This window comes from Gymnoscopelus microlampas (genome assembly GCF_963454915.1).
Source record: "Gymnoscopelus microlampas genome assembly, chromosome: 23".
Lineage (NCBI taxonomy): Eukaryota > Metazoa > Chordata > Actinopteri > Myctophiformes > Myctophidae > Gymnoscopelus > Gymnoscopelus microlampas.
The window spans coordinates 29,332,504-29,355,021 of NC_139960.1; the positions used below are offsets into that span (position 1 = coordinate 29,332,504).

The 22,518-nt window shown below is 42.9% G+C and overlaps 1 protein-coding gene across 3 annotated transcripts in view; it reads right to left on the reverse strand.

Moving 5' to 3' along the window:
* The window catches only part of dock4b (dedicator of cytokinesis 4b), a 315,514-nt gene that overhangs the window by 82,278 nt on the left and 210,718 nt on the right, over positions 1-22,518 (reverse strand). For 2 of the 3 annotated variants that reach the window (XM_084049386.1, XM_084049384.1), the window contains exons 27-38: positions 18,146-18,240; positions 16,529-16,604; positions 12,459-12,559; positions 12,006-12,064; positions 11,369-11,517; positions 10,675-10,760; positions 8,127-8,153; positions 6,446-6,541; positions 6,152-6,212; positions 4,566-4,659; positions 4,256-4,404; positions 1,542-1,628 (exon numbers count right to left, since the gene is read on the reverse strand). In XM_084049386.1, coding sequence (XP_083905512.1) covers positions 1,542-1,628; positions 4,256-4,404; positions 4,566-4,659; positions 6,152-6,212; positions 6,446-6,541; positions 8,127-8,153; positions 10,675-10,760; positions 11,369-11,517; positions 12,006-12,064; positions 12,459-12,559; positions 16,529-16,604; positions 18,146-18,240 — 1,080 coding nt within the window. The remainder of the gene's footprint in view (positions 1-1,541; positions 1,629-4,255; positions 4,405-4,565; positions 4,660-6,151; positions 6,213-6,445; positions 6,542-8,126; positions 8,154-10,674; positions 10,761-11,368; positions 11,518-12,005; positions 12,065-12,458; positions 12,560-16,528; positions 16,605-18,145; positions 18,241-22,518) is intronic. The other variant, XM_084049385.1, reaches the window with a different exon arrangement.

Here is a 22,518-nt window from a genome sequence, read left to right on the forward strand (position 1 = left end):
TGCAGAGCCTGAGACACCCATCCCCTTAAGGGTGGAGAGGAGGATCTGATGGTTCATTGTGTCAAACGCTGCAGACAGGTCCAGGAGTATCAGGACGGAGGAGAGAGAGTTCGCTCATGATGTATGACAGATCAAGCGCAGCTGAAGGTGTTGATGATGCAAGGTTGGACATGTTTGCTCGGAAGCAGAGACCATATGAAGCTATTCCTCCAACCCGATCAGCGCTGAAGGAGCATGTAAAGCGTGCTGCCTACCAGGCGGGCTGTATCTGGAGTCAGTCAACAATAAGTCAACCAGAAACAGAGGATCCTGCCAACTGGGGCTGGAAGAAGAATGGAGATCTGTGGCAGATATTTTCGACAGAGCTCCCACCCATTGCAGAGAGTTGCAAGCAGCTGGCCAAGTGTGGATGCAAGTCGGAGTGCTGCGGTCGATGCAAATGCTACAGATTTGGTCTGACCTGCACGGCACAGTGCAGCTGCAGATGCGAGGTTTAGAAGTGTCTTCCTCATCCAGGCAGCAAGACAATAAGCGTACAAACAGACAATTTGGTCAAGCGAATAAGTATAGGCCTACTGTCTATAAAAAAAAAAATAATAATAAAAAAAAAATAATAAATAAAGAAAAGACAAAAAAAAAAACTGCCTCAACGGGATCATCACCTTATCGTGGTGGGGCAGTTTGCATGTCTCCATGACCCCTAGAACTATGTCGGCAGGAGTCTTGTACTCCTGGCAGGGTTACCCAAGCCAAACAGGTCGAAGGGTAGAGACTAGACGAAGGGTGATCCCAGGGCACTATTACTACTTGTAATCTACACTTGCAAGATCCGCTAGTCTCTCAGCGCTAATCTATGTGATTTTATTGCAAAAAGCCATCTTGAAAAAGGGCCACCATCTTGAATTTTTAGGTGGCTGCTAATATGTTATTAAAAGAATGGTATATGAGCCAATTTTGGTGCTTGCTTCTAAGCTATTTTACTTCTAAATGTGATTTGACTGTATATAGCCTACTGTGCAATGGTGGCCATCTTGAAAAATGGCTGCCATCTTGAATTTTTACATGGGTAACAGGTTTCATCAAAAGAGCAATACCCAAAGAGTGTGTGTGCCAATTTTGGTGCATATCTATGACATTGTATTGTGAAATGGCTGCAAATTACTGTATATTCAATGGTGGCCATCTTGAAAAATGGCCACCATCTTAAAATCTTTGGTTTTTATCAAAAGAGCAATACCCAAGGAGTATGTTTGCCAATTTTGGCGCTTGTATCTATGGGATTTTGTTGGGAAATGTAATATTACTGTATATTCAATGGCGGCCATCTTGAAAAATGGCCGCCATCTTGAATTTTCAGGTGGCTAACGGGTTTTATCAAAACAGTACTACCCAATGAGTATGTGTACCAATTTTGGCGCTTTTATCCGGAAGTGAACGATTATTCCCGGTATCTGCCTAGCTATAAAGCCTTGTTTAAAAGCACTGACGTGCTGCTGAGGATTGAAAACATGGATGCTGTGTGTTGATGTGTACTCGCTCACCCTCATCTTGCTCAGGTTTCTGTAGTCGTAGTAGGATTCGTACTGGTCTGCCAGTTCCCTGCACAGGATGATGCCGTTCTCCCAACACTGAGGGAACACGCACACACAAATATAATTACATTAACCCATTGAGACCTGAAGCCGATTCTACATGTCTCCTAAATCTCAACAGTTTTCTGAAAAACGTATGTTTCTATATCAGTGGTGTTCAATCTTTTTCCTGTCAAGGACCCCCAAAATGATATGTATTTGGCCGCGGACCCCCATCAAAATATGTTGTTCCAGGGACCCCCCAGAAGCAACGATTTGAGTTAAAAATGTTCGCTTTAAAAATATATATATTCAAAGATTTGCACACATTTTCACGATTTAAAAAAAATAGCAGATCTACAAGCTCGTAGCGCGGCACTCGGTGCCGCGCTATGAGCTTGTATATCTGCTATTTTTGAATAGCCCAAAGTGTAAAATAATGCTTTTTAGCTCAAATCAAAAAATGACACAGTTCCAGGTCTTAATGGGTTAATATAATTACATTAATCTACACCTCATTTGGCTGGGGGCCACATGGAACATCTTTAAGAATAAAAATGAAAATAAATATATCTTATCAATCATCTTGCTAATGGCATGCAACCTTAGACCTAAATCTGTAACTCTGACAGTGTACAAATGGAACCAAATGGACCCTTATGGAAGCATAAGGGTCTATTTGGTTCCATTTGTACACTGTCAGAGTTATGGGGGTATTAGCATACAGTCCGAACCACATCTTAAACACCTGCTAACACAATAACAGCACGCGAGGTAAACCGATCTCGACCTCGGCAGACCAGTGGTTCTCAAACATTTTGCTTGTCGAGGACCCCCAAAATTAATATGCATTTTGACACGGTCGGACCCCCATCTGACAAGGTGTTCTGCCAGGGACCCCCATGGGAGAATACATGTGATTTAGTATTTTCAAAATGATCCAAGATTTTTCAAGATGCTTTGAAAATAGCAGATCTACAAGCTCACAACATGTCGCAAGCTCTGCTATTTTCAACATAATAAATTAGGGTTAAAGTAGTCAAACCGATGCCACATTAACACATTTTGCTGGGGACCCCCCGGGACCCCCTAAAGGACCCCTAAAACTACTGCTGCAGACCATCTCTGTCTGCAACGCCTCACCGAGTCACCAGCAGTGTCACTGCAGTGTCGCCCTCTCTCCACCGGATGGCAGCGACGGGCCGGAAATTCCGGTGGAGTGCCAATCTGTCTCGGCCCTGCTTTTCTCTGCCGTGCTCTCAGGTGCTCCGGGGCGCTCAGCCACCTCGCTAATTAAATGAAAGAAGCCCGCCCCCCTCCCAACTCCTTCTCGTCCCCGGGGGGGCGGCCGGCGCCGGCAGATGGCGGCGGTGGCGAATTTCAGTGGTGAAAATTGGACGGTGAGTAACGAGCTGTGCCGGTTTTAATGACTCCGCAGAGCTCTGTGTCGAGATTTGATCAGCGAGCGCTGCTTGAGCGTTTTGAGTACGGTTCTTTGGACGGAGTACACACACCACGCCGCTTCCTCCCGAGAACGACAACCGACAACGAGGCCGAGGTAGTTGGGTGGGAGAGAGACGCAGTGGTGGAAAAAGTACTCGCTTTTTTTTTTTACTTAGGTAATAGTGCCGCAATGTAGAAGTACTCTGTTACAAGTAAAAGTCCGGAATTCAAAATGCACTTGAGCAAAAGTACAAAAGTATTGGTATCAAAATGTACTTAAAGTACCAAAGGTAGAAAGTATATGCAGAATGTCCCATTTCACAAGTTTTCAAATGTCTAAAAATCTTTAAACATTTATCCAGCCAACAACCTAGATCAATAAGGACTGATCGCCATCGGCTGCCGCCGGTCGTCCGGAATGTTTCCGTCAATGGGTTTGGCACCGTCGCTCCCGTTTATAACGGAGCAGCGCTTGTCGCTTAGCGCTCCGCCGCGGGAGGATGTGTGGAGCGAGATGGAAATCAGCAATCCGTGCGCGCACACACACACACACACACACACACACACACACACACACACACACAGGCCCTCCAGTGGTAAATATTTTATAGACAATAAACGCCAGCGCGATTGATGTGTTTGCTCAATCATACACAGAGAGAGAGAGAGAGGGGGGGGAGAGAGAAAGGAGAGTTGCTGTAACTCTCGTTGAACTTGTGTTGTGCAAGCCAGTGGTTTCTCAGCCTCTTCTGGAGCAGGGCCCACATGAAAAATCGTTAACCCATTAAGACCTGGAACTGTGTCATTTTTAGATTTGAACTAAAAAAGCATTATTTTACACTTTGGGCTATTCAAAAATAGCAGATATACAAGCTCGTAGCGCGGCACCGAGTGCCGCGCTACGAGCTTGTAGATCTGCTATTTTTGAAAATTCGTGAAAATGTGTGCAAATCTTTGAATATATATATATATATTTTAAGCGAACATTTTAACTCAAATCTTTGCTACTGGGGGTCTCTGGAACAACATATTTTGATGGGGGTCTGCGGCCAAATACACATAATTTTGGGGGTCCTTGACATGAAAAAGATTGAGCACCACTGACATAGAAACATACGTTTTTCAGAATACTGTTGAGATTTAGGAGACATGTAGAATTGGCTTCAGGTCTCAACGGGTTAAAGATGCGGTGCTGAGGCCCGGTTAACGATGAGGAGAGAACATGGGAGCAATGCCTTTACCTTCCCCCGGTCAAAGTTCTGCACGATGGTGAGGTGGAGGTACTCTTTGCGCTGCCACTCGCTCTGCATGGGATAGTTGAGGAACTCTCTGAGCGGTCGCTCGGACCACTCCAACAGCTCATCATAGAGCAGCAGGGTGTAGGATGCCTCTGGAATACACAAACACACACACGCCATTGTATTGCTATACTTGTGAGGACTTGCTTTTTTTGGGGGGGGATGATGTTGAAAATAGACGATCTACAAGCTCACAACGCATCGTGTTGACTCCTTATGGAGAATGCAGAAACACCAACACACACACACACACCTGTGTAGTTCTGGGCTTTCAGATGCAGGTCATAGAGCTTGTGGATGTAACGAATGTACATCTCCTCTTTGTTCAACTCGGTCTTGTAGAAGTTCTGGAATAGTACACACACACACACACACACACACACACACAGAGAGAGAGAGAGCGAGACAGAGAGAGAGAGAGAGAGTGAGAGAGAGAGAGAGAGAGAGAGAGAGAGAGAGAGAGAGAGAGAGAGAGAGAGAGAGAGAGAGAGAGAGAGAGACACACACAGACAGACAGACACGCGCACACACACACCCACGGAGAGAGAGAGAGAGAGACTGTGTCAACAACATTGTCTGCACTGCTGAATAGCATTGACTTCCTGGCCTGTCTGCCTACGAGTCCAGGTGGTCTCACAGATGGCTCTACTGTTACATAAGACGTAGCGAGGCGGGGTGTATATGGATATGGGGGGGGGGGGGGGGGGTTGTGCATCATCACAACAACAACAGCAGAGGCTGGAGTATGTTATGTCTCATCAGCGAGGGTGAGGGATGAGTGAGAGGTACCACAGCATCCCCAAGATTACATTTTTATGCTTCAAACTAAAATTGTCAAACATTGTCGAAATGTTTCAAAAATAGCAGATCTAACTGGAGGGATGGCGTAATTTAAGAAAAAAATAGGGGGTGACAAAAATAAGTTAATAAGGGCCTATACCACTTAAGCCCTTTTCCTAAATAGCGAAAATTGAGAATCTACAAGCTCTGACAGCGCGTCAAAACACGAAATAGGGATGCCAGGTTGAAAGTGGTTAATAAATGTATGGTATGGTTGAAGACAAGAAAACGCCTATCTATGACATTATGTCACATGAAATGCACTCAGCGTTGATCTGAAATCAGATCAGCAAAAAAAAGATCTGAGTTGGGGGAAATATGCATAAAAGGACTGACTTTGAGGTTAAATGTGAACACTAGGGGGTTCCCACACCCCAAATGACGGCCCTGAGGGATGTTGAGTCATCTTTATACTGTCTTTTATATTCCTTTGTTATCCTTTCTATTACGACTTCTCTGTACTTGTTCTCTACCCTTACCTGTATGTTCATTCCATCCTTACTGCGGCGCTGCTGTGACGACTGAATTTACCTTAGGATTAACCCATTAAGACCTGGAACTGTGTCTTTTTTAGATTTGAGCTAAAAAGCATTATTTTACACTTTGGGCTATTCAAAAATAGCAGATATACAAGCTCATAGCGCGGCACCGAGTGCCGCGCTACGAGCTTGTAGATCTGCTATTTTTGAAAATTCGTGAAAATGTGTGCAAATCTTTGAATATATATATATTTTAAAGTGAACATTTTTAACTCAAATCTTTGCTTCTGGGGGTCCCTGGAACAAAATATTTGATGGGGGTCCGCGGCTAAATACATATAATTTTGGGGGTCCTTGACATGAAAAAGATTGAGCACCACTGATATAGAAACACACGTTTTTCAGAAAACTGTTGAGATTTAGGAGACGTGTAGAAGCGGCTTCAGGTCTCAATGTGTTAATAAAGGCCTGTCTGTCTGTCTGTCTGTCTGTCTGTCTGTCTGTCTGTCTGTCCACTCACCAGCAAGCTGACCGTACATCCAATCTTCTTCCCATCCACCTCACCCAGCTTCATACAGTCCCTGTGAAGGACACAAGCAATTCATCACAGCTGCCGTACAAGTCGCTGATTAAAGGCGCGACAAGCTGACGGCTGTCACTCAGAGCCGTTCCAGCATTGGACGCGTGCATCTCTTAAATGAGTACGTAAACAGGATTTGAAGAAATCTGTGTGTCTGTGTATTTCAATGATGTGGGCGTGCGTGCGTGCATTGTGTGCGTGTGTGTGTGTATGTGTGTGTCAGTCAGTCCTAACCTGTAGTCCAACAGTCTCTCCATTAGTCGAGTGACGGTAGCAATCAGCGAGATGCCACTCTCTCTCCACGTCTCCCTCTCTATCTTCTTCAACAGGCTAGAGCATGGAGAGAGAGAAAGAGAGAGAGACATAGAGATAGAGATAGGCACAGTAGGAGAGAGAGAGAAAATTAGACAGTGTTGTCACAACAGTGACAATGGGAATAAGAGACACAATGGAGGACCAAGTATATCGAGACATTTTTATACAATGGAAGTAAATGACAGTCACCAAACATGCATACAGCATGCCTGATGTCCTCTCTGTGCTGACTAGAAGGTGACTAAAGGCTGTTTCATGCTCATATACACATATCGGCCAAATACATATCATTTTGGGTGTCCTTGACATGAAAATGTGTGAGCACCACTGATATAGCAACATAAAATTAAAAAAAAAAACTGTTAGGATTTAGAATACATTTGTAGAATCAGGCTCAGGCCTTAATGGGTTAACACAGTTCACATTACTACAGGTAAATGTTGTGGGATCCGTAAAAACAAATGGCAGAGGTTTCCTCCAAATATTTTCACATTTGTGCATAGCTGGTTTTCATTATTCTGCACAACCAGTAGCTGTAGCTGATTGCTGTTTTTAATCACATTTCTGACAGCCAGTTGAGCTTGTCACAACAGAGTAGGCGCTCCAAATAATGGCTGACTATATTTTAATAATTCTGACAGCCAACTGGGTTTTCTTTTCTTTAATGTATTTTTCTCTCTTTCTTCTGTTTAACCCATTGAGACCTGGAACTGTGTCATTTTTAGATTTGAGTTAAAAGGCATTATTTTACACTTTGGGCTATTCAGAAATAGCAGATATACAAGCTCATAGCGCGGCACCGAGTGCCGCGCTACGAGCTTGTAGATCTGCTATTTTTGAAAAATCGTGAAAATGTGTGCAAATCTTTGAATATATATATTTTTAAAGCGAACATTTTTAACTCAAATCTTTGCTTCTGGGGGTCCCTGGAACAAAATATTTAATGGGGGTCCGCGGCCAAATACATATAATTTTGGGGGTCCTTGACATGAAAAAGATTGAGCACCACTGATATAGAAACAAACGTTTTTCAGAAAACTGTTGAGATTTAGGAGACATGTAGAATCGGCTTCAGGTCTTAATGGGTTAACTGAGTAGGAGCCAAAGCCGTCCGTCCAGTTCCTCCCCCTCACATGGTCTCTACATCCCCCACAGCGGTTGTTCTCAAAGTGGGATCAGTTTTAACTACTTGAACTATATGTTATACTTCAGCTATCAAAAAAAAGCTCACATGTCGCAATGCGAACGTTGTGAGCTTAGTACTGTATATCTTCTTTTTTCAAAATACTTTGTGTAGGATTTTGAATACTTATGAACATTTTCAACAACACATATCTTCTCTTACGGGGGTCCCTGGCACAAAATCTTTTCAGAAGCAGGTCCGTGGCCAAACACACACACAATTAGTTTGAGGACCACTGGCCCACGGGTTTGGCCCGGCTCCTGCTGGCGCCCGTTTGCCCGCCATGATGCCACCCATCCCTGTGCCCGGCCCCCCACCTTCCCGTTTCCACCCGTCCACACACACACACACACACACACACACACACACACACACACGCACGCACACATCAAGAGAGCTAAGAGGAGAGCATCTTACCTAGGGTACGGACCAAACAGAGGTATTCTACTCCAGGCGGGGTGCATAGGCGGAACAAATTGATATTAATAGGATTAATATCAGCACACACTCACACAGGTTAGTTCAGGGGTTAGTGGGGTTAGCCAAGGGGAAATTAACATAGTAAATGTAAAAAAAAAAGTATAAATTATAAAACTATAAATATAAAAAGTAAGAAAATCAACATGTGGAATATAACCATCAACAAATTGACTTACAGTTTGGGTAAGAATAATAATATTACACTTGCTTGAACGCTTAACCGCATAATTATGCATTTCAAATTCTACAATACAAATTCCAATTCTGCTGTGATTGAATAAACATGGTATTGTACAGATACAGATTCAGAGATTGCATCAGTCTGTAATGTACCACATACTGTACAGCACGATGGAGGGTGGTAAAGGCAGTGATCGACTACAAAAAGACGATGAAACAATTAACCCACTAAGACCTGAGGCGATTCTTTAAAAAAATCTAAATCATAACATTTTTTGGAAAAAAATCAAAAAAAAATGTTTTCAAGATTTTTCAAAAATAGCAGATATACAAGCTCATAGCGCGGCACTCGGTGCCGCGCTATGAGCTTGTATATCTGCTATTTTTGAATAGCCAAAGACATCTAAAGTGACACAGAAGCGTTCCAGGTATCAATGGGTTAAAGGAATGAATAAAGGTAGCGATTCCAGACGGGAAATTACTTCTAACCATTGACCCAGGACAGATACTGATCAGATACTCATCTGGGCCAATCCTAATTTTTCAGTGGTGGAAGAGGTACTCAGATTTATTTTATTTAAGTAAAAGTAGCAATACCACAATATAAAAATACTCTGTTGCAAGTAAAAGGCCTGTATTTAAATTTTAACTCATGTATGTTTTGTAATATTGATCTAAATCTTTAAAGTAACAAGTAACCAATGTTTTTAAATAATAGTGCAGTAAAAGTACAATGTTTGCCTCTGAGATGTAGTGGAGCAGAAGTAAAAGTATAGAACATTGGAAATACTCAAGTAAAGTAAAAATCTCAACATTGTACTTCAGCACTTGAGTACATACAGTAGTTACTTTCCACCACTGTAATTTTTAACAATAGCCACACATCAAGAGGACGTTTGGATTCCGAGGACTTACGTTTTGGTGGAAAGGAAAGTTTGAACTTGCACAAAACACAAAAAAGCAAGGACACACATACTCACACACACATACACACACACACACACATACACATACACACAGGCGCAAGCACACACCGCATGAACACTTCATGGGACATCCCATCACAGCATGCAGGGGCACACCCGGGTGCACAGATCGTGGGAGGGGGGGGGGGGAGAGGGTGCGAGGGGACGACTGGCCAACGAGGACATGTGTGACGGATGAAATGTGACCGGAGCTTTCGCCCCCCTAGACACTGATCACTTACCTCTGGTGACCAAAAGCCTATTTTACACGTCGTAGTACGGCAGTGTCGCTCGCCAAAGAGAATACTATCTATTCTTTTTGGCAAGAGACAGCCTTGCACACCAAGGCTTATAACTATTAATGCCCATTAGTGGATGTAAAATGCAAGGAACAGGCAGCTCCCATGCTGGGTGTGAAATATGTGGTTGTATGTCTATGCCCTGGCTGCCTCCGGGCTATTCCATACTTCTTCCACTGAGTCACACACTCAGTGGTGGAAGAAGTACTCAGATATTTTACTTAAGTAAAAGTAGCAATACCATAAAATGAAAATACTCTGTTACAAGAAAAAGGCCTGTGTTAAAAAATGATACTTAAGTAAAAGTACACAAGTATTGGCATCAAAATATACTTAAAGTACCAAAAGTAAAAGTACAAAAAATGTTTGAAAATAGCAGATCTACAAGCTCACAACACGTCGCGATGTGACACGCTGAGTGCTTGTAGATCGGCTATTTTCAAATAGCCAATGTATAAAATGGGGCTAAAGGGTTAATGTATGTTTTATAATATAATTATTTAAATCTAGTAAAGTAACTAGTAACTAACTATTAATGTTTTCAAATAATTGTAGTGGAGTAAAAGTAAAAGTATTGAAAATTGGAAATACTCCAGTAAAGTAAAAAATACCTCAAAATGGTACTTAAGTAAAGTACTTGAGTAAATGTACTCACTGTTACTTTCCACCAATGCATATGCTGTACAGTACTGTATATCATGTGCAGTATATTATTATGTTTGTCGTTCAACAATGTGTTTTGCTGTGTTTCGTTGTGTCATACAGACACGTAATCTGATGAACCAATCAGAAAAGAGAGGCCGTTATCTCCAGGGTTAGATTAGCTGGGGGGAGGGGGGGAGAGAATCAATCATTCTTTTATTTTTTGGGCCAATCGGCCAAAGCCGATATCTCACTCAGCCTCTACTTTTCATCCCTCTTTCATTCGCTTTCCTCCCTCACTCCCTTCCCCTGCATCAGGTTTTTTTTCCCTCGGGTATTTGTGTCTCTCTCTGCCTGTCTCTCTCTCTCTCTCTCTGTGGGTGGGTGGCAGGGACTCACATGCTGTTGAACAGTTCCCTGTACGTCTCGTCTCCTTTGCCCTCAGACATCAGGCTGTCCAGCTTGTCTATGAGCTTGGCCTCCACCTGACAGGAAGCACAGTCAGTCACACATCACAATTAGGAGGTCACAGTCAGGGATCGCAATCAGTGACAATCACAGTGACAATCACAGTGACATGCCTCTGCTTGATATAGAATCCCCACCCACCCACACCCACCAAACTGCCGGAAATGGCCGATCTATACAAGGTCACAATGCATCACACTCATAATAGGAACAACAGGTTGAAAGTGGCTACGTGTGTCTGTGAGTTGTATTAACCCATAAAGAAAGGGAACGCGTCTGTGTCATTTTTAGATTTCTTTGGCTATTCAAAAATAGCAGATCTACAAGCTCATAGTGCGTAGATCTGCTATTTTTGAAAAATCTAGAAAATGTGTGCTTTGCTTCTGGGGGGTCCCTAGAACAAAATATTTTGAGATGGGTGTCCGCGGCCTCAGGTCTCAATTAAAAATACTAACAAGAGCTACAGTTTCCTTTTTCCATTTCCTGACAGGTAACGGTTTTGGACATACAAGGTTTATTTTCGCCCGACAGGCAGCGACGATAGTGGTCCCTGTGTGCACTACTATAACCACGGCAGAGCCACAAGGCGCCCCAGTGACTCTAGTTCTAGATGAACCACCCGTACCTGTTTGAAGTTTCCACTGCGTCTCTGCTCCCAGTCCATCATGTCGTGGAAGATGGGGATCATGACGTTCCTCAGGTCCGGCTGAGGAACCAGCGTCACCTCCAGGAAGGGCCCGATCATCGCCGGGATGAAGTTCAGCTTGTGTTCCCCTGCAGGGGGAAACAAACAAGGGCTCATGGCTTCAGAGTCTGAGGCTAACTGCATTCCATCCCAAAGGACTCAATCATTCTAAACCAGTGGTTCTCCTTGACATTTTCATTTCAAGGACCCCCAAATTCATATGTATCCGGCCTAAGACCCCCACCTGAAATTATTTTGTGCCATGGACCCCAATAAGATAAGATATGTGCATTATTATTATTCCACATGTTAAATCATCATATTCCTGAGTAAACCACATGTGTCTTAATGTGTACTGATGCTTTAACCAGTTTTTGTCTTTTATCTTGCGTGTTTTCTGTTGTGTTCTTGCATATTTTTGCAGTTTTTCCATCTTATCTTGTACATCACTTTGGTCAACCGTGGTTGTTTTAAATGTGCTTAACAAATAAAGTTTGATTTGATTTGAAACAGGTCGAACGACATAACTTTTTTTTTAATAATCCGGTGCAGTGACAGTAAGGTGTTTCATCCCTACCTAGGTTCTGCCACATGCTGAAGATCTCACAGCCCATCATGACCCTCATATCTCCATACCTGAATACAAAGAGAACAAGATCATGTGTGTGTCATGTATTAACTCATTTTCTGCCAATAACGCATATATGCGTTCTATAGAATCCATCACTTGCCTGCCAATAACGCATATATGCGTTTTTACATTTGTTTACATTTTTTTTTTTTTTATTTGACCCAAAGACCAAGGAGATATGATTTTTCGAAGATCTAGACTCCTATCCACTTCCTTGTTAACTTAAAACTTAAAAATTCTGTATCTCGGCTCCTGAGTACTTTTTTAATTTCAATGAAAAATCTCTGGCAGACAACTGCAAAAAATCTGAAATAACTCAGGCAGGTTAAGTGTTAAGTGTATGTAGTGTGCGTACGTGTACGTGTACGTGTACATGTATGCGAGTTTGCATACACTTACTTTTCCAGTATCTTCTTCCGCTTGGAGGGAGAGAAGGACTCCAGCTGAAGACAGGGCTGGTTGATAAATATTACAGACAGGTAGAAATAGGAGTCCCACACCTGCAGGTGACAGAGTGGTACTACAGTGTTATTAATTAAACATCACACAAAAGCTTTGCTTCCAAAAAAGCACCTAAACTGTCAATATCATATCTAATTCTGAACCTAAGGCAACTAAAACATTTATAAAGGTAATAAAAGCAAAGTGTTTGCAACGGCTAAAGACAATCATCTGCGTGTTTGACCAGGCATTACGTCAAGGTAACAGAAATAGTGGGAAATAATGACACGTTCAAAAACACTATCATCGGGATTTGCATTCTACTTTCCATTCAAGGGAAATGATTCAAAGCTGCAGGTTTTAGGGAGTCTTGTGTTTTTTGCGGAAGGGTCAGAAGCTGATAGAAGGACCCCCAGGGGTACTTGAGGGGGTTCCAGGGAGTCCCCAGCCAAATTAATAGTTAGGAACCAAATTGATCCTTATGTGTCTGTAACTCTGAGAGTGTACAAATGGAACCAAATGGACCCTAACGGGTCCCTTTTGGTTCCATTTGTACACTCTCAGAGTTAAATGAATATTGTAAAATGAACTGATTTTACAATATGAATTGGGGTCCCAGAGATAGAAAGGCCATAAAATAGGGGTCCGTAGCCTTATGCATGCCAAACTGGGGGTCCTTCAATTAAAACGGTTGAGAATTGACTGCTAGAGCTGTAAAAATCATCTCTTATGGGGGGGTCCGTGGCATATCTTTTCAAATGGGGGTCCGCGGGCTAATACGTGTCAATTTGGGGGTCCTTGACATGAAAAAGTTTGAGAACCACTGGGCTAAAGGGCAAACATATTACAGAGGAGGTTCACCTCCTGGAAGAAGCCCTGAGGAGCATTTTACAGCTTCCAACATGATGTCTATCAGGAGTCACTCATTTACCCTATAGAGCTGTCCCAAGTGTACAGTGCCTGGACTCTCTATGAAGCCAACATGGTCTTTCAGCTTCAGTGGCGTGCACAGACATTTTGAGGGGCAGGTGCTCAAGTAAATGTAACTTTTTTTGTGTTTACTTGGTCTGCTCTTTTTTCCCTCTACACCTATACCTCTATGCCAAAAATAGCCGATCTACAAGCCCACAACGCCTCGCAGCGCGAGGCGTTGTGGGCTTGTAGATCTGCTATTTTTGGCTAAAGTTCTCCTCAGAAAAGGGATGCTAGGTTTCGAGTGGTTATGGTAAAAAAGAAAAATCATACCACATAAAGATTTGGCGGACCCCCTGTAGTAACTCTGAGGACCCCCTAGGGGTCCCGAACCCCCTGTTGAAGACCCCTGTTGTAAACTGAGAAAAAAAAAAAACGTTTTTTTTATTTTTTTCAAAAGGGCACTTCTGGTCAAGAGGGCAAAGGGCAGGTGCTCTAGCACCACCTAGAGTCTATCTGTGCACGTCCCTGTCCAGCTTTCTGAGTGTTCTACTTTGATTCGTGCTTCTAGAGAAGCCAACTGGACGTAGCAGTTTTAGACTTCCGTGTACCACAGCAGGTCAAATTGCCCACTCAAGGCCAATCCAGAAGCGCTTTGCGAGCAGTGGAGGCGAGACACCATAGGTGTCGATTAGAAGAAAATGTCCTGGCCAGAAATGGCCATAAAATGTCATATGTTCAAAAGCCTATTAGGTAAACATAATTGGTCTAGCAGCAATCAGATGAAACATACTTGGTTGTAAGCCAACTATAATGCATTACACGTATGTTTATAATGCATTATATGAAATGCATGTGTTACCTTTGAGAACAAAAGTATCCTGATTGGAAAACACATGGCTTAAATGCCACTGTGCATTAGACAAATGACTTCAAACATGACATAGGAGCTTGTTACAAGTCTCTACGGGTGATCAGTAGTGCAGGCACACCCCAGGGAGAGGATATAATGAAATAAAGATGATTTACAGGGAAGGCCGTTTTCCCCCCCGTTTTTGAATGACAGTCCATTACTTTAAGAGGTGAAAACATAAATAAGCTACCAGTGAGCAAGGTCTATCATATAAAAACATAATCTAGTGATAGGAATAAAAAGAAAAACAACAACTAGAATTTACCCACCCATATGGTACCGATTTGTTACTGGAATACTAGGGAGATCTCCTCCAACCACTGCAGATTAGTTTTATTGTATTAGCTCTACCATACAGATGGGTTAACCCATTAAGACCTGAAGCCGATTCTACAAATGTCTTCTAAATCCCAACAGTATTCTGAAAAACGTATTTTTCTATGTCAGTGGTGATCAAACTTTTTCATGTCAAGGATCCCAAAATGATATGTATTTGGCCGCCAACCCCCATCTCAAAATATTTTGTTCCAGAGACCCCCCAGAAGCAAAGATTTGAGTTAAAAAATGTTTGCTGTAAAATAATATACATTCAAAGATTTGCACACATTTTCAAGTTTTTTCAAAAATAGCAGATCTACAAGCTCGTAGCGCGGCACTCGGTGCCGCGCTATGAGCTTGTAGATCTGCTATTTTTGAATAGCCAAAGTGTAAAATAATGCTTTTTTTTAGCTCAAATCAAAAAGTGCCACAGATGCGTTCCAGGTCTTAATGGGTTAAAATAATGTTCCGTTCATACAAAGTAAGTCCTGAATTGCAGCATTAAGTTAACCCTTTACAGTTAAATTAACACTAAGATGTTTTCAGCTGTCAATTCCAGCTGAGAATAACACTAACTACCAAATGGGTTTTGATGACGACCCAGTAGGCACCCATTCTGGGCAAGTGTTAAATCTCACCCGATTGCCTTCTCTCCCACCCGTGCCGATCTACAAGTTCCCAATATATCACGTCATGGCACGTTGTGAGCTTGCAGATCTTTTCAGATTAAGTCTGCTATAAATCAGGCGTAATCCTTCTGCCTATTTATCTCAATAAAGTAAATACGAACCGTGACTGCACACTCCTACTAACCGATTGAGGCCTGAGATTCCGATTCTACAAAATGTCTTCTAAATCCTAACAGTTTCCTTTAAAACTTATGTTTCTATATCAGTGGTGCTCAAAGTTTTTTATGCCAAGGACCCCCCAAGATGTATTTGGCCGCGGATCCCCATCTCAAAATATTTAGTTCCAGGGACCCCCAGAAGCAAAGATTTTTAGTTACAAATGTTCACTTTAAAAATATATATATTCGAAGATTTGCACCAATTTTCACAATTTTTCAAAAATAGCAGATCTACAAGCTCGTAGATCTGCTATTTTTGAATAGCCAAAGAAATCTAAAAATGACACAGATCCGGCGTTCCCGGCTTTAATGGGTTAAAATGAAAACAACAACAACAACAATATAATGTGCTCTGGGACATGTAAGCACTCAATATCTATTAAGTACAACATAATTACTGAACACAAAAGGCTACTTAGAGTGCATGTGTGAGAGGCAGTTAAGGGGGGGGGGGTGGATGTATTCACTCAGGCGGAAACAAATGTTTTGTCCTCGGTTAAGTTCAGTTCGCTTGATGAACGAGCGAGTTGCTGTGCACGCTTTCTGAGAATCTTGGCAATATAGCCCTGTGTGTGTGTGTGTGTGTGTGTGTGTGTGTGTGTGTGTGTGTGTGTGTGTGTGTGTGTGTGTGTGTGTGTGTGTGTGTGTGTGTGTGTGTGTAAATAAGAAAAAAGTCCCCCCCCCCTCTATGTTGCCTAGAACTGGATAATTGATTGAGGTCATGTGATCAGTGACATACGCAGGGTGTGCTTTTGGCTGAGGGGGGCGGAGCCAAAAGTACACCCTGCCTATGTCACTGATCACATGACCTCAATCAATTATCCTTTTCTAGGCAACACAGAAGGGGGGGGACTTTTTTCTTATTTCCACACAACAGCTCTGAGGTGTATTAAAGACATAGTTCAGTGTTGAAAATGAGTGGTCTCCCCCTTTTAAGTAAAATCGTAAGGTATGTGTAGAGTATTTCAATTATTGTTTTATCCTTTATACTTTCACCCCACTATATCTCAAAGGCAAATATTGTACTTCAGTCCTTACCTTGTAGTCAAACTTGTCGTTGAGGAAGTTTTTCCTCAGGGCGTCAGAAAGGTAGAGGACGGTCGTGATGATGACGCTGAAACAAAGACAGAGGGAGATATTGCGGAAGCGTGCCACGTTTAACTTAACCCATTGAGACCTGAAGCCGATTCTACATGTCTCCTAAATCCCAACAGTTTTCTGAAAAACGTATGTTTCTATATCAGTGGTGCTCAAACCTTTTCATGTCAAGGACCCCCAAAATGACATGTATTTGGCCGCGGACCCCCATCAAAATATGTTGTTCCAGGGACCCCCCAGAAGCAAAGATTTGAGTTAAAAATGTTTGCTTTAAAAATATATATATTCAAAGATTTGCACACATTTTCACAATTTTTCAAAAATAGCAGATCTACAAGCTCGTAGCGCGGCACTCGGTGCCGCGCTATGAGCTTGTATATCTGCTATTTTTGAATAGCCCAAAGTGTAAAATAATGCTTTTTAGCTCAAATCTAAAAATGACACACTTCCAGGTCTTAGGGGGTTAACTTAAAGGGAAAACGCAATTCACAAAAAACACAAACACAAATGTCCCGCCACCACTGTCGGCCCACTCGGACGATAGTGACGTAATCATCACGATTAATATCAACCATTTTCGAAAAATGATCGGTGCGGCCCCTATCATCTGGGAGTAAACCTGGAGGCAGTGTGGGCGGCAGTGGCTCAGGGGTAGAGTGGCCGGTTGAGCGGCCTGATGGGAACCGCGAGGTTCCCAGTTCGATCCCGGCCTACCCCCAAGAGTTAGTGTCGAAGTGTCCTTGGGCAAGACACTGAACCCCCTACATTGCCTCCAATGAATCGGTTGGCGCTAGCTTGCCACCATTGGTGTGTGAATGTGAGAAAAGTGAGGACACTGGCGTCGACTGTTCGCCGCTTCCTAATGTCCCCCCCCCCCCCCCCCCCCTGTATGTATGTATGAATGAACGGAATGAATGAAAGTGCTTAGAGCACTTGGAAAAAGCGCTAAAAAATGCAATAGGCTCTATGCACAGCAGCCATATTGGACAGAAACTGGGCCCCTTCCTTGCTTCCTTCACAGGTGTTACCAATGACACTAACGAAGGCTCTGTTCCATTTAGTGGTTCTCAAACTTTTTAATTTCAAGGACCCCCATAACTCTGAGAGTGTACAAATGGAACCAAATGGACCCGGGAGGGTCCATTTGGTTCCATTTGTACACTCTCAGAGTTACACCCCCTCAAGGAACCATGAGGGTCCCTGGACCACACTTTGAGACCCACTAGTGTTTCCAGTGAGCCAACATGCACAATTTCAGCACCCTGCCTCTGTTTGACCAGAATGGAACAGAGCCTTCATTAGTATCATTGGTAACACCTGTGAAGGAAGTAAGAAGAGGCCCAATTTCTCTCCAAAATGGCTGCTGTGCATAGAGCCAATTCATTATAAGATTGGATCTTTGGGGCGGCTCACACTACAGGATAATATTGCTAGATAATCACTCCCAATCTCCTGAACTGGGAGTGCCGTTGCCGACCCCAAAAATGACCCGATTATCATGCAGTGTGTGCTGGGTTCACTTGTTGTGAGTGAACTGCAGGGTTGAGAGGATCTTACTTGTTGGTGACCAGACGCATGACGGTCCAGTCCTTAGGGAACATCTCTGGTCGGATCAGGATCCTGAACACCGTGAAGATCTGGAGCAGGAAGTCCTGGATCACACACACACATAGGGGAGAAACCTTACCACTGGCTGCCATTTTAAATGCACTCACTTTTATGCTTATTTTATTTGGTTCAAGCCACAGGTGGTTCAATGTGTATTTCAATTCAAAATCGAGTCATATTCAACTGCCGATAACAACCGAACGGACGATCGCGGTTACAATGTTTCTGTTCCGGTGGAAAGGGGAGAGACTCGTCTTCCCCGCGGAGACATCGTTCAGGTTACATCCGGGTTGAAAAAATAAGAACTGTGGATCATCAAAAACACTCAAAATAAGGTAAAACCGCTGGCAGTGGCGGATGATTTAAGTAATTAATACCTGGCACGCACGTGCACACGCACACACACACACACACACACACACACTTCTAGAAGGCTAGACTCCTACAGAGCCAGTGCGCCGTAAAAACAAAGACACAATACATGGGAGAACATGTGACCAATATATTGTTGTTGTCGGGCAGAAACCTCTTATCTCCATTTAGACCTGAGATTCCGATTCTACAAAATGTCTTCTAAATTCTAACAGTTTTCTGAAAAACGTATTTTCATGTCAAGGACCCCCAAAATGATATGTATTTGGCCGCCGACCCTCATCTGAAAATATTTAGCTCCAGGGACCCCCATAAGCAAAGATTTGAGTTAAAGATATTTGCTTTAAAAATATATATATATTCAAAGATTTGCACACATGTTCACGATTTTTCAAAAAATAGCAGATCTACAAGCTCATAGCGCGGCACTCGGTGCCGCGCTATGAGCTTGTATATCTGCTATTTTTGAATAGCCAGAGTACAAAATAACGGTTTAAGAAGTGGTTACACAGATGCGTTTAATGGGTTAAAGTTGATATTTTGGCTCAGTAAAATGGAGCTAGTGTAGGTGGAACAATAAAAAGCAAAGCAGTTTGCCTGCTGTCTGTTTCACTGCCTAGTGAATTACCCATCTGCTCTGCTGTGTCTAATCCCTCAGGTCACTGCTGTAAATGACAAGGCTTATTGTAGTCACCTCAACACAACACGTCTGAGTCTTTAAGCCGTTCCAAAGCAGCAGTCACCCACACACACACGCGTGCACGCATACACACACACACACACACACATTTCGTTTGTATTACTATTGTTGGGAGAGCATCGAAATTGTAAACGCAGCAATTTTATAAATGTTTTACCATTGTTGTGGGAATTTGGTTAACGTGTCGCAGCAATACACATAGTGAGCTTTCTGCTATTTCCGATGCGTGACACTGTATAGCAAGTATAAATCAAGCATAACACACACACACACACACACACACACACACACACACACACACACACACACCTACATATTCACCGTTGGGGGGGAAAAAAACCTGCTCAGTGTCACCGAACACAGATTGTCACAGACAGTACGGAGTCAGTGTTGCCAAGTCTGCTTATTATAAGTGACTTTGGGCTTGTTTTTCCTGTAAAGTCGCTACATGTTGGAAGTTGCAGGTTGCTTTTTTTGGAGCATGTTTCTAAAGTGTAGTTGCTTATTTGGGCATGCTTCAGTTTAATCACTTAATCCTATGTATAGCGGCTATTCGAAAACATTAAAATAATATAAACATCTGGAATGTTTTTGAAATATTTTATAACTAATCTTGTATTGGAGTCATTGGCACAAAATATTTGGGGGTGCTTAACATGAAAAATGTTAGAGAACCACTGCTCTTAAACAATATTAGACAATAAAGTTTGACTGTCCTGCCCTAGTCGCCTATTTTGGGCTTGTTTTCAAAAGATCTGGCTGCTTGTTTCTCTCGCAAAATCACAACACTGTACAGAGTATACAGATTGTAAAGGCCCGGCAGGCTGAACACTGGATATTAATCAGGAGTTGGTGGAAACAGGCATTCAGTGCCTGTCTCCTCCCTGCGCTATCCATCTCAACCAGATAAGTAGTTTGGATATCAAACTAACACTGCATGATTACGGCGGTCTCCTCCTCTCTCTCTATCTTACATAAACACCCTCGCTGCGTGAAGGCGATATTAATTTTCATTCAACGACGGCTGCCACAGGCGCCTGACCCCCCCCCCGCCCCCACCCCCGCCCACCCCAATCCCTCACAGTCTGACAATAATGTATTCTCGGAGGACAGGAGCAATATCCGTTCCCTGTAGAGTGAACTCTGTGACTGTGTTTTCTCACAATTTCTCAAACTTTCTCTCTCAGAGAGAGAGAGGGAGAGAGAGATAGGCGATAATTGTCAAAAATGGCACAATTCTTTTTAATGTTGGTAAGTAAGACCTCGGCGACAGACCCCCGGGCGCCGCAGGTCACCGCCCCGCCTGCGGACATTGAACCCCCGTGAGGGAGAGCGACGGGGCAGGACCTGAGGGGACGATTGCGGGATACTCTGGCGGCCGCGAACGGCCACCAGGTATAGTGCAGTATTGATACTTTTACTTAAAGGAGACACACCATGAATTTAAAAAAAATATTTGATATTTAATATCATATGGTGTATGTCCCTCAAACCCTTTTCAAAAGGTTTGAGCCTAAATCAACACTCAGATATAGTCATTCCAACTAACTTCTCTCTGGCTTATAAAGCACTTTCAGCTGCAATACCAAAACGTCCTGTTGGGCAGAGGGGTGCTACTGAGCAATTCTGTCTGTCAAAATACATGGGCAGAATGTTTCGTGATGTAAGCAAACATTGCCATTCTGAGATGGCCTGTTCAGACACGCCCATTCTGAAAATCTCTGAAATGAGAATGAATGACTGAATGTTAAAAAAAAAATTTTTTTTGGGGTACAAGAGACACTGGGGAGCCCAAAAAATACAAAAAAAAATAAAAAAAAGTGAAATTCATGGTGTGTCTCCTTTAAGTAAAACATCTGAGTACTTTTTCCACCACTGTAAACCAGTATGAATGCCTCGCGCTCTCTCTCTCTCTCTCTCTCTCTCTCTCTCTCTCTCTCTCTCTCTCACACACTGCAGTGAAAGTTTTAGCAAAACTTCTCCTCTCGAACCCACGTCACACACAGGCAGCGATGTGGGTGAGCCCACCCACTGTGTGAGTGTCTGGGGATGAGTGAGTCCATTAGCCCATTGAGACCTGCAGCCGATTCTACACGTCTCCTAAATCTCAACAGTTTTCTGAAAAACATATGTTTCTATATCAGTGGTGCTCAATCTTTTTCATGTCAAGGACCCCCAAAATTATATGTATTTGGCCGCGGACCCCCATCAAAATATGTTGTTCCAGGGACCCCCAGAAGCAAAGATTTGAGTTAAAAATATTTGCTTTAAAAATATATATATTCAAAGATTTGCACACATTTTCCCGATTTTTCAAAAATAGCAGATCTACAAGCTCGTAGCGCGGCACTCGGTGCCGCGCTATGAGCTTGTATATCTGCTATTTTTGAATAGCCCAAAGTGTAAAATAAAGCTTTTTAGCTTGAATCTAAAAATGACACAGTTCCAGGTCTCAATGGGTTAGAGAGAAATACAGAATTCGGCAACACCGCGGCTATCTATCACAATGCAGGTGCGCGGCACGAGTTTCCGCCACTGCAGTGCTGTGACTCATTCACTTCTCTGAGGTTATTATGGCGGCTGATGTGAGTGGGTGGGCTGGATGGTAATGGAGAGAGAGAGAGAGAGAGCGATGGAGAGACCGACGAGAAATAGAGAGGAGGCGAGAAAGAGACAGCAGGAAAACGAATCACTCCAGAAGAACAGTAATCAAGAGATAGATAGGCTACGGTATGTCGTTGCTAGCGGGGGCAGTAGTGCTGGGAAAAAAGTACTCAATACTGCAATGTAGAAATACTCTGTCCGGAATTCAAAATGTACTTGAGTAAAAGTACAAAAGTATTGGGATCGTAATGTACTTAAAGTACTAAAAAGTAAAAGTACTCATTAGGCAGAATGTCCCATTTCAAGTTTTCAAATGTATACAAATCTTTTGAAAATAGCAGATCTACAAGCTCACAATGCGTCGCATCGCATTGTGCATGCGGTCAACCGGCTTCATATTCCAACAGGCAACTGTGTGTGTGTGTGTGTGTGTGTGTGTGTGTGTGTGTGTGTGTGTGTGTGTGTGTGTGTGTGTGTGCGTGTGCAATAACATGCCCCAAAAAGGTTTTTTAATAAATTTGTAGTTTGCAAACATTTGAAATTTTCTTTTCCAAAAAGTAGTGAAAATAACAACCTCACAACACATTGTGATGCTAAAAAACTGTACACGCACGCACGCACACACACACACATGTGTAGGTGCATG